General features: G+C 49.5%; 1 protein-coding gene across 16 annotated transcripts in view; it reads right to left on the bottom strand.

The window, feature by feature from the left end:
- The window catches only part of DOCK7 (dedicator of cytokinesis 7), a 132,518-nt gene that overhangs the window by 94,403 nt on the left and 25,686 nt on the right, over positions 1 to 12,429 (bottom strand). For all 16 annotated transcript variants that reach the window (XM_056814110.1, XM_056814111.1, XM_056814112.1 and 13 more), the window contains exons 5-10: positions 10,080 to 10,209; positions 9,762 to 9,974; positions 9,183 to 9,268; positions 6,594 to 6,660; positions 1,164 to 1,313; positions 488 to 568 (exon numbers count right to left, since the gene is read on the bottom strand). In XM_056814110.1, coding sequence (XP_056670088.1) covers positions 488 to 568; positions 1,164 to 1,313; positions 6,594 to 6,660; positions 9,183 to 9,268; positions 9,762 to 9,974; positions 10,080 to 10,209 — 727 coding nt within the window. The remainder of the gene's footprint in view (positions 1 to 487; positions 569 to 1,163; positions 1,314 to 6,593; positions 6,661 to 9,182; positions 9,269 to 9,761; positions 9,975 to 10,079; positions 10,210 to 12,429) is intronic.

Below are 12,429 nucleotides of genomic sequence, written 5' to 3'. Positions count from 1 at the left end.
TCCCCACGGCCACAGCACTGCCCACAGAGTCCTATAGATTGGCAGGCAGAAATGCAAGAGAGGAGATGGTGAGCCTCTAAAGGCCTCCCTTCCTCCCCTCCACAGCCCATGAAGGAAGGCGGCCCTTTGGGGGGACGCCCAGGGATGAGGGTCCGGCCTGTTCCCAGATTACAATCGAGGCTGTGGAGGAGACCAGAAGGAAGAACGGACATCTGGCTGGACGGGCTTCCTAGCCAGCAGGCCCTTTTCTGGGCAAAGCTGTCCCCAAGACGGTGAATTGGGGATGAACAAGGTGGGAGCGAGGTGCCCGTCAGGGCTCTGGACGGCTCGGGCTGGCCCTGGGTCTTGGTCCCCACAGCCCCCCTCTGCCTGGCTGCGGGGTCCGTCCGGCTCTCGTTTAAAAGCGTCTCCCAGAGTGAGGAGCCTCGGAGGTAGTGAGGGAGGCTGTCAGGGGCCCTGCGGATGGGGTCCGGGCGGGGGGGCTCACCTTGGTGGCGTCGGCCTCTTTGAAGATCATGTAGGGCTCGGCGCACTCCCCGATGTCCCCCTGCTGCAGCACCTTCTCCAGCTGCGGAGAGGAGGGGAGACGCGTCAGGATAGCCCGGCGCAGAGGTGGGGGCCGGAGGGACTCGCAGTGAGGAGGTGTCTGAGGCTATATCCGAACCCAGGACCTCCCCTCTCCAGGAAGGCCAGAGGGGGTGAGAGCGTCACTCGAGGCTCTTGGGAGCAAGGCCCCTCCAGGAGCCAAGCCGCCCTCTGGAACCTGGCTGGGCCACACACGAGGCCCATTATCTCCCCCCTTCTGGCTTCTGCCCCAGCTGTCCCCTGGCTGTGGGGGCTCCCTTTCCCCAGGAGGCCTCCGCAGCACCCGCCATCCCCACTTTGGGGCAGGAGCCATGCCTGTGTGGGAAGCACAGATGCCCCCCAGAGCCTGGGCAGGCAGAGGAAGGGACGCTGGTCCTCCTTCGCCCCCAGAATGCCGTGCGTTTCCCATGTACGCCCCCGGCCCGGCCAATGAAGGCTGGGACGACTCCAGGCTGGCCTTTCTGCTCTCCGAGGCCCGCCCAGGAAGACCCAAGTTCCAATCCAGCCCCAGCCCCCTCCCCATGGGGAGAGCCGGGCCCCCCAGACAGCTCCCATCCCCCCGGGCGCCTCACTCTCACCTTGATCACCAGAAACACGTCCTGCGAAGGGTATGTGATGGAGAAGATGGCGGACCTGGCCAGGGTGGTGATGGCGGCCGGGGGCACGTGGGGGCGCAGCAGGCCCTTCATGGGCTCCGAGTTCAGGTCGAAGTAGAAGTTCTCAGAGATCTGGGGGAGGGGGGAGCTCTTTAGTAACAATGTTTACGTTAGCCCCTTAGCTGTCACGTGATCAGCCCAACCCAGGGACAAGGGCTGGTAGGACGCAGCGGCATGACAGAAAAGGGGGCCAAAGCCCAGGATGCCGTGGCCACGCCCCAAGAATTCCTGAGGAGGACCGTCAGGGTCAGGCTGAGGGCTGGCAGGGAGCAGAGGGGCCCCCTCTCCCCTCTCCCCTCGGCTTCCAGCCCTACAAAAGAACTCACTGACGGGCTGCAGAGCCCAACCACGTGCGGGCACACTTGGGGTCACTAAGGGAGAAAGCTGGCCAGAGGCAGGATGAAGGGTTGTGCCAAGGCCCTGGGGGGGAGGGCAGAGCCTCCACAGCCTGAACCCAAAAGTGGGAAAATGACCCCAAGTGCCCCTGGGGGGCCTCCAGGTCTCGCAGAGCATCCTCGCCGGATATAACCTGAGCAGCCGACAGTCTCTCCCCAGCTTCGGGATGATTCCATCTTGCAAGAAGAGGAGAAGGGGGCGGCCAGGGGACTCAGGCCTGGACACTGGAGGTCCTGGGTTCCAATCTGGCTGCAGACCCTCCCGGTTGGGTGACCCTGGACAAGTCGCTTCATCCCCACTGCCTGGCCTTGGAACCAATTCTTAAGCCTGCTTCTAAGACGGAAGGGGAGGCCTTCAGAACAACGAAGCAGAGGAGCCCTGCTCTGGACACGAGCTTTAAAGCCCCACCAAGGAAAGGCCGATGTGCCAGAAGTCACCATTCCAAGCTCTCCCAGCAAAGCGCCGTCGCCCCACGGCCTTCGTCAAGCAGGAAGCGCGCCTCTTCCAAGTCAGAATCACTGACACACAGAGGGAAGGCCGGGCCGGGCGACATGGAGGAAGGTTCTGGGGTGAGTCGGGGCTGCATTTTCTTTCTTCCTGCCCCAGAACAGTGGTCTTTTGGCGCCTGCCAAGGCTGACATTCCCTGGAATCTGGCTCGGTTTGAAGATCCCTTTTTGCTAGTTGTAGATTCCGGACTGACACCTCTCTGGCAGTCACTAAAATCTTCCCAAGTTTACCTTTGAAATGTAAATTTTGCCCTTTTCCCTCTTGGTAGCTGTAAATGCTGTAAACTGTTTTCCCCTCTGATTGAGTCACTGGAAAGGATTTAAGAATTGAGAAAAGCTTTATCTGGAGCTCAGGGGTGAATTTTTAGACACTATGCTGAGTCTGTGCTGGGCATACACTAAGGACCAATTCTTAAATGTCTCTGCATAGGATGAGGATGATTGGCGGCAGGACCTATCAATGAACACTTAATCAGCAGAAGCAAATGAACTATAATAATTCAGAAGATCAGTTCTCCGAAAATGGTAAGTCAAGTGTGTCATTCTTAAGGCCAAGAGTAACTGAAGAAGAGGAAAAAGGGACCAATGTATACAGAGAGAACTCACCCAGAAAATCAGATTGTGAAAAGTCAAGTCAAAAAATAAAAAGCAGGTAACAGAGGGGGGATGTAGGTGGCTGGCTGGCTGGCTGGCTGGATGTATAGGTGGGTGGATGCATGGATGGATGGGTAGATGGATGGATGGGTGGATGAATGGATGGATGGGTGGATGAATGGATGGGTGGGTGGATGGATGGATGGATGGATGGATGGGTGGGTGGGTGGATGGATGGATGGGTAGGTGAGTGGATGGATGGGTGGCTGGCTGGATGGATGGATGGAAGGATGGATGGAAGGATGGATGGATGGATGGGTGGAGAGATATATGAGTAGAGCACATATAGTTAGCCATTTACTCTGTGCCTGGTACTATGCCACACACTGAGGATGAATACAAGTGTGGCAAAATATTCTCTGAATGCTCTCAAGACCATTTCAACTTGGAGTGAGCTGAGGACAGAGAGGAAAATGAAGGACAAAAAGAAAAGGTTTGTTTCTTTAAGCTCTGAAAAGGATCAAAACTAGAAGCTTGAGCCAATGCAGCAGGGACAGACAGGGTGGTTGGGTGCTTCATGATCCACTCAAGGCCCTTCATTTCTTTTTGTGGCAGCCCTACCACACTAGAAGATGAGGGAAGACAGTGGATGGTGCTACTAACAAAGGATCTCATCATCTTCTGATAAGATGATGGAGGAGTGAGGCCCAGATGATGACAGTACCATGGGAGGGATTCAGAATCAGCTGAGGGCTAATGGCTCATCATCAGAGGCAGTTTTTTATCTTTTAGTCTTTTATCAAAGACCTAGATAAAGGCAGAGATGCCACACTGGTCCCAACTAAAGATCGCTAAGACCAAGAATAAGAGTGAAGATACTCTGATTGGGGGAGTGTGGGATCTGTCGGTGATGGAATACTATTGTGCTGAAAGGACTTATGAACTGGAGGGATTCCATGTGAACTGGAATGGATGCAGAGTGAAAGGAGCAGAACCAGGAGAACATCTACACAGAGACTGATACACTGTGGTATAATCAAATGTAATGGACTGTTCTACTGGCAGCAATGCCATGACCCAGGACAATCCAGAGGGACTTGTGACAAAGAATGTATCCACATCCAGAGAAAGAACTGTGGAAGCAGAAACACAGAAGAAAAACAACTGCTTGATCACATGGGTCTATGGGGATAGGATTGGGGTTATAAACCCTAAATGATCACCCGAGTGCAAATATCAATATTATGGAAATAGGTCTTGATCAATGACACATGTAAAACTCAGTGAAATTGTGTGTCGGCTACGGGAGGGGGTGGAGGAAGGGAAAGAACATGAATCTTATAACCAGGAAAAATATCCTAAACTAATTAATTAAATAAAATTTCCCCAATTTAAAAAAAAGGGGAAAAAATTTCCCAATTAAAAAAGAAAACATGACAGAGCATCAGTATGGGCCTGCAGGCCACAGACTGGCTGAGAAAACCACAAAATGGCATTATCTCGGTGGCATTCTGTTCTCGGTTACTTGACTAAACCTCAGGCCCTACTCCAGGCATCAAGACTTCTGGTTTGGAGCATTAGGCCGGATCTGGCCAGCTGGAATTCAGTCTTCTCCTTCCCAGCTCAGGGTAACTTCACGAGTCTAATCCAGGAGCAGTTGTTGTGGAATCAATCTGGCATTTTTATGGTTTGAAATCTCAATGGGAGTCCACAGGGCACTGGGGTAACCAGAAAAGCCGGTGAGAACTTGGGCTGCACTAAGAGGGCATTTGTGGTTCCATGACGACTCCCGGATGCCGAGTGTTTCTCTCCCTATTCCCCACAGAGGCACCAAGTGGTGCCCTTCTCAAACCTGCAGCTGCTGAAAAGCTGGGTGAGATGATGGACTCGCCTAATAGCTACTGTATAAAAACAAAGTCAAAGAGGAGCAGATTTTGCCCAGATTACATGAAGTCCCTCAAGGTAGGGCCTATAAGCACGTGTAGATGGATGGGTTACACACACACACACACACACACACACACACACACACACATCTAAACAGAGATGGAAGATAAGTGTTGCCCAGTGGACAAAAAGAAAGAGAAAACAATACATGAAGTGGTAACCCATTAAGTCCTTTCACTGATTCCAAGTGTTTAGATGCTACAAACATCTCTCTTTAACTCCAGTTTTCACTCGGGGACGCTTCATGTTCACACATCACAAACACCATAAATCTGGAAGAATCAAACCCCACATAACTCATGGGGCAAAGGCAGCAGAAGCCGGAGAGCAGGAGGAGGAACACTGACCAGTCCAGCTTCTACACCGAGACTAGGCTCAAAGTTACTGGCTTAGAGAATCGCCTTGCTGGCAGGGACCTCTGAGGCCGCCATCTATGTCCCTGGAGAAGGACACAGGACATCATCTAGCAAAAACCCACGTCACAAACGCCCGTGTTGGCCACACTCCTGGGCCCAGCTCCGACCTCTGATGCTGCGCCCACAGATGCGTGAGCTATGGGGCCTTCCTGAAGGGAATCTCTGATCGATCATCTGTGGATGACCACAACGGTCCTCCTGGGCCAGGAAGGAACCAAAGCTGACCTCCAGAACGGCTGATATGTCTAGCCTCAAAGCAGCACCCACTTTTTGAAAGAATGAAATTAAAGAAGAGAGGAAGGTACAGAGGCACCAATTTATATCAGAGAAAGAAGTGCCCAAGCAAAGGGGTTCCTGCTATTAAATGACCAAAAGAAGCATATTTTTCAATAGAGAGATATTCTAAAATCCAAATGAAGATCATTCTAGCTCTGGGGTGGGGGGGAAGGAAGGCAACGAGAGAGCATTTGGTGACTATCATTTTCTTTGTCTTTTCTCTATGACCACATTTTAAAAAATAATATTCAAGAATTTTCCCATTCATATCAAATTCTTTATATGTTTAATTTTGGCATTTTTTCCACAGAAATGAAATCCCTTGATTATGTTGCAGTTTACCTTCAAGTTTGCTTCACAACTGAAAAATTCTTAACAACCTTAAGAGAACTTTAAGAAATTTTAAAGGAATTAATTTAAATTAGTTTTAAAAGGAAAAAAATCATGGTAATTAAAATTTTTTCCTAAAATTACTATATCGGGTGTTTTTTTGGGAGGTAAAAAACCTTTTTTTTAAAAATTTTTTAAAACCCTTACCTTCCGTCTTGGAGTCAATACTGTGTATTGGCTCCAAGGCAGAAGAGTGGTAAGGGCTAGGCAATGGGGGTCAAGTGACTTGCCCAGGGTCACACAGCTAGGAAGTGGTTGAGGCCGGATTTGAACCTAGGACCTCCCGTCTCTAGGCCTGGTTCTCAATCCACTGAGCTACCCAGCTGCCCCCTGTAAAAAACCTTTTATTAAATATGTCTCCTATGAACCAAGAACTCTGTAAAATGCTGGTAAAAGATTACTATCTACTAATTACTTGTCACTTTAAGTGCTTCACATATACCTTGCAAAACAACATTCCAAGGACATTTTATTTTTTATTTTATTATTACTATTTAAAAACCCTTCCCTTCCATCTTGGAATCAATACTGTGTATTGGCTCCAAGGCAGAATATCAGTAAGGGCTAAGCAATGGGGGCTAAGTGACTTGCCCAGGGTCACACAGCTGGGAAGTGTCCGAGGCCAAATTTGAACCCAGGACCTCCCATCTCTAGGCCTGGCTCTCCATCCACTGAGCTACCCAGCTGACCCTTTCCAGGGACATTTTTAAAAGTTATGACCTATACTTATGGTTAAAAATACCAAAAATAGGTTTCAGAAATATTTTTGAAAGTTACAAATGACGATTCTGTCAGAAAACTACATTCCCAAACACCCCAAACTTACCTTTTTCTTTTCCTTGACGTCGTATAAGGCCAAACTTGCAAAAATGGGTTCAATTTCAATTTCAAATCTAAAGCAATAATAAACACTTGGTGAGTTCTCCACAAGCAGAAAACATTCCACTTGAATGGATGCATTTTTCACACCTGTGACCACCGACTTCCCCACCACCTAGCTGTATTAAGAGCGTTGGAGAGGGACACGACTACTCGCTCCCAACGTCGGACGGGCCACCAAACGGGGCGGGGCTTAGAGCCGTGGCCAGAGCTGGGGGGGGGGGGGGAGCGGGCCCCGAGGAAGACGTGGGCTTGCTGGCAGGAGAGTCCCCTAGCAGCAGCCCCGGGGAAGGCGCGGGCCGCTCCAGAGACAGAGTAGCAGAGATGCGGGCCCTTCCTGGCTGGGTGACCCTGGGCAGGTCACTTCCCCGCGTGGCCCAGCCCTCAGCCTCCTCTGCCTGGAACACAGGCCCAGTGGCAACACAGACGGCAGGCCAGGGTCTAGAGAGGGAGGACGAGGCTCGGCCTGCGCAGCGGCTCCTTCGGTCAGGACAGTCGAGCGCAGACGCCGGGGCCGGCTCACGGGGCTGAATCACAGCTCTGGAGTACAGGCACGAGTTCAAACTGTGCCTTCTCGGCGAGCTGGCCGCGGGACTCCTCGTCTCCTCTGCGGCCCGGGAGGACGAGGGACGGGCGTCCGGGAGGCAGTTCACAGCCCACTTCGCCCCCGAGCTGGCGGCGCTGGCTCTGCACAGGGCGCTCTCCAGACTCCTGAATCAGAGGCGTCCGACGCTGGCCCGGAGGGACGGTCTGAGGAGGGAGCTGAGCCGTCGGCTCGGACACGGAGGGAGCCACGGCAGCCCCTGACCCGGGTCATCGGAGGAGAGGCCGTCTCGTTAACGCTGCCTCCTGGGTCTCCAGTGAAAGCACATAAAATGTGTGCAACGCCGGCTCCACGAGTGGCTGCCTCAGGGTGGAAAGCTTTTTAAAAAATTCAAACCTTGACCTTCTGTCTTAGGATTGAAACGAAGTGCTGCCTTCAAGGCAGAAGAGTGGTAATATGGCCTAGGCCACTGGGGGTAAGTGACTTGCCCAGGGTCACACAGCTAGGAAAGTATCAGGGGTCAAATTTGAACCCAGATCCTCCCGGGGCTGAAAGCTTCTTTACACTCTGTTACTGACACATTTTTCTCCTTTTCTCTCAAACATTCCTTCTTTAAAGAAATAAATGTCAGGATAATTAATTTCAACCAAAACAAAGCAAGCTCTGCTCTGATTCTGTAAACCTTGAAATTTCTCAGACTTGTGAATGTTAAAAATGTCCCCATTGGACTGGGAACATTCCCCATTTTGATGAGAAAACTCCTTGTTATGGGAAGGACCTCTACTCCACCCGTACTTAAGACTGCTTTAGGGGAGAAAACTCTTTGCTAAACAAAGAAAGTACTTGGATCCATGCTTATAATAAGGCAAGGAGTTCTTTGAGCCAGGCCGGTTTTTAAAATTGATACAATGGGATGCTAGGTACCTAAAAGGGTCGGGCAGGTTTTCTCTTAATGAGATTAGTTGACTCAGCTGTGTTTTCACTGGTTCAGACTTACTGAGGAGATTTGTCGACTTAGCAGAAATTCAGATGGGCAGTCCTTTGGAAAACATCCACAGTGATTGGTAGATGTAAGGACTTAGGGGAGGTGACATAGGAGAAAAACCTCCTATATAAGAAGCACAATCTCTTGAGAAAAGAGCCTTTTGGAGGATCTCTGATGAGGATCGCTTGGGAAGAGCCTCTTGAGAGAGGCTCTGGAGAAGGGAAGCTCTTGGAGGACAATCTCTAAGGAGATCTCGCTGGAGCTCCTCTGAGGGGACTCTGTCCCTCTGGAGGCTCTGGAGAGAGGCCCTTTGGAACTCTCTCTGGTGAAGTCAGCTGAGATGGAGCTGGCCTGGTGTCACTAGAATCTTTGCTTAGACAGACCTTGTGGTGAGTGTTAAAAGACTGACTGACTGATCTCTCTCTCTTAAGACTCAGGTCTAGGCCATGTTGGCTTAAGGCCCTTCATACTTATTCCCTTTTTCTCTCTTTCTCTCTTTTCTTTAATTCCACATTTGTATTAATTAAAATCTCTATAAACCCAGTTGACTTGGGTATTTGAATAATTGGGAATATTTCCCTGGCGACCACCTTTTATTTGATTTAAAACCCAAGACACTGTAGTGAAACATATTTCTGCGGTGAAATTTACTCACCCTCTCTTATATCTATCACAATTTATATCTTCCACTATTTTAATCACTACAGTTTAAGAGATCAACCATTTTAAATCTTACAGTTCTAAAGTTTATCCACTTGCTCATCCAGGAACAAAAGGGAAATCATATTTTATTGACAAAGAAATGCACTTTGCAAACTTTTGGAGAGGCGGCTTAAAAAGCCAGGTTTGCGCCTTCGGGAGCTTCCACTTGAAACCGTCAAGCATCATTTCTGGCCGCTTGGCCTCTCCACAGGGCCCTCTGGGAAGCCATCCCTCGGAGAGTGGCACAGAAAAGCCCAGAGGCCTGGAGGAGCCCCCGGGGCACAGGAGAAGAGGGCAGTACTTACTTGAGGGACAAGCACTTGACAAGAAGTCGTTGGCCAAAATGTTCTTTGGGTACTTCAGGAATGCTGAGTCGTTCTATTGGTTCCTCCTACAATTTGACAAACAAAAGGAAACATGAGCAAGCTTCCCCCAGGGCGAGCTTTCCAAGTTCTTCTACCCAAAGGGACGCATGCACGATGCTTACTTCTCTCCTAGGGACTCCGAGGAGATTTCAGTGTTTTTAACGGAGAGCAAAGATGGTCAAAAATCACCAGAACTTAAGCGTGGCTTGGATTATGCACATGCGACGGTGCTAGAAATAAGTGATTTTCTAGCCTGGTACTTTGAAAGTTGAGCAGCCGTGGCAAGTTCAATCCAGTTTTCCCCATAAAGGTTAAAATGATGCTCACATCCCTGAAGTTTCTCCAAACGGGAGTTCTGTGAGAACGTCCTTCATATGTGAGAAACTTTATTCTGGAGAAATCCAGTGACGAAGGACGCTCCCCATCAAGTGGGGCGGCCGGAGAGCTCGCCCAGCAACCCCCACCCCCACTGAACAGGAAGGCCAGGCCAGGAGGGTCATCTTATCTGGCCCATCGTACCTCGTCTGGCGCCGGGTGCAGTGCGAAGAGCTCCTTGTGCCGGTTGGCTTTCCTTTGGTCGTCGTTCTGATGGTCGATGTCTTCGTTCGGGGTGCGATCGAGCAGGCTGGGGAGCAGCGCGTCAGGCAGGGAATTCTTCAAGTCAAAGATGCTGCAGGCCCAGCTGCCCCGGGGAGTGTCATCGATCGACATGGATCTCCGTTTAAGGTCGTCCTGGGATGGGGAATGACAAGCAGACGCAATGCAGTGACAAATGGGCACGTTTGTTAGGGGCTCGAGTTTACAAAAGCCTTCACCATCCCATGGAAAGAATATTACTTGCTCATCCTGGTAGCTGCTACCATCAGGCGCTTCATCGGATTCAAAGATCTGTTTGGGCAAACCTTTTTGCCTTTCTTTCTGTTTGTCCAATGTGTTCGGATTAAAGCCTGTTCCCAGTTTGTGGTACCTATTAAAAAAGCAAACATTTAAATCCACTGAACTTTGCCAAACTCTTAGCTTATTGCTATTCTTACTCAAGGAATACCTTTTTCTCTACAATATTTCTTGTCATTTAAAGAAATAACGCCCAATGGAATTACAAATGTGTGAGTGAACAAATGGGCAACCATGATAGGTACCAGAATTTTCATATTCATCTAAAAATATTTATTTAATATTTTTAGTGGGCCCTTAAATGCCTCCAGAAAGAGAATAATTTCTCCTTTCCACATAGCCCAAGAAGTGATTTCTCATCCCCTGTCTTGGTGTGTGACAGTGACATCAATATTCGTCTTCATTAGTTATGTACCAGGCCTTGCGTTTCGCACTGGGGACCCAAAAAGAGACAAAGTACAGGTCCAGCCCCCCAGGAGCTCCCTGGCTAATGAGGGAGAGGGCACGCCAACCAATCTATACAAAATGAAACTCTATGCTGCATAAGGAGGAAATAACCAGCAGAGCAAATTAAAAGAGGTAGGAAAGGTTTCTGGTGGAAGATGGGACTTTGGTTGGGACTCCAAGAAAGTAGGAGACAGAGATGAGGGAGAAGAACATCCCAGCCAGGGGGAGCGGCAGAGAAAATGCCAGGAAGAGCAAATATAGAGGCAGTGGAACCAAAGTGATAAACACAAGAGCCGTTCCCTGATTGGTGATGGTCAAAGGAGAGGAACCAGCAATTTTCAGAGGAAGAAAGCAAAACTATCGAGAGCCACATGACAGAATGCTCTAAATCGTGGCTGACCAGAGAAATGCGAATGAAGCCAACTGCGAGAGAGCACCTTTCACAGGCCAACAGGAAGGAAAGGGAAGGGAAACGATCGATGTTGGAGGGATGTGAGAGAAGAGGCACAAATGCACCTCTGGGGGAAAACAAGTCAGAACTCTGCCCAAAGGGCCAAAAGCTGTGCATGCCCTTTGAGCCGGCACTAGCCCCACTAGGTCCGCATCCACAGAGAGCCATGAGAAACCCCCCCACATACCAAAACCCTGAGAGTGGCAGAGGCCTGGAGCCTGCGCATGCCTATCCCGGGAGCTGAGGAGTAAGTCGTGGTGGATGACCGCGAAGGCTACGGCACTGCCACAAGAACGAGGATGGGGGGGGGGGGGGGCGGGGTTCAGACGAGTGGTGGCAAGACACCAAGTGAAGGGAGAAGAAGCAGAGGGTCCTGCGGACAGAAGAGCAGCGCGGGGACGACGGCTCCGAAGGCCCAGGGTGAAGAATGGCGCCCACTTCCTGGAGACCCGAGGAAGCAATGGGGTTCTTTCTTTTCTCCTACAACATGGCTAATGTAGAAATACAGTTCGCATGACTAGAAACACTAGCAGTAGCAATTAGAGAAGAAAAAGAAATTAAAGGCATCAAAATAGGCAAGGAGGAGACCAAGTTATCACTCTTTGCAGATGACGATGGTCTCCCTAAAGAATCCTAGAGAATCAACCAAAAAGCTAGTGGAAATAATCAACAACTTTAGCAAAGTTGCAGGATACAAAATAAACCCACATAAGTCATCAGAATTTCTATATAATTCCAACACAGCTCAGCAGCAAGAACTAGAAAGAGAAATTCCATTCAAAATCACCTTAGACAAAATAAAATACTTAGGAATCTATCTGCTGAGACAAACACAGGAACTATATGAACACAAGTACAAAACACTCTCCACACAACTAAAACTAGACTTGAGCAATTGGAAAAACATTAACTGCTCATGGGTAGGACGAGCCAATATAATAAAAATGACCATCCTACCCAAATTAATTAATTTATTTAGTACCCATTGAACTTCCAAAAAACTTTTTTACTGAATTAGAAAAAACCATAACAAAGTTCATTTGGAAGAACAAAGGATCAAGGATATCCAGGGATTGTCCCAATGGAGATATGAGAAAGACTTCCACAAACCCCACACTGCAGCAGACCACATCTTCGTGGGTGCGCAAGTGCCTGAAAGGTAAAGTGAACAGAAGATCTCAAGTCAATGAGTGAATGAATGAAAAAGCCTGTGTGAAGTATTCATAAAGCCAAGCCCTAAGCTAGTCCCTGCCCACAAGAAGCTCCCATTCAAACCAGGGAGGCCAAGGCCAAGGAAAGGTGTGCTGGTCAAGGAAAGAGGTCAGAGGGGGACAGTCCCCGCCACCATCACTGAGGAGATCCAGGACAGAGTTCAAGTGGAAGAATTCCCCACCA

This window comes from Monodelphis domestica, chromosome 2 (assembly GCF_027887165.1).
Source record: "Monodelphis domestica isolate mMonDom1 chromosome 2, mMonDom1.pri, whole genome shotgun sequence".
Taxonomy (NCBI): Eukaryota; Metazoa; Chordata; class Mammalia; order Didelphimorphia; family Didelphidae; genus Monodelphis; species Monodelphis domestica.
The sequence above is the reverse complement of the archived record's forward strand: the minus strand, read 5'-3'. Positions and strand labels throughout refer to the sequence as shown.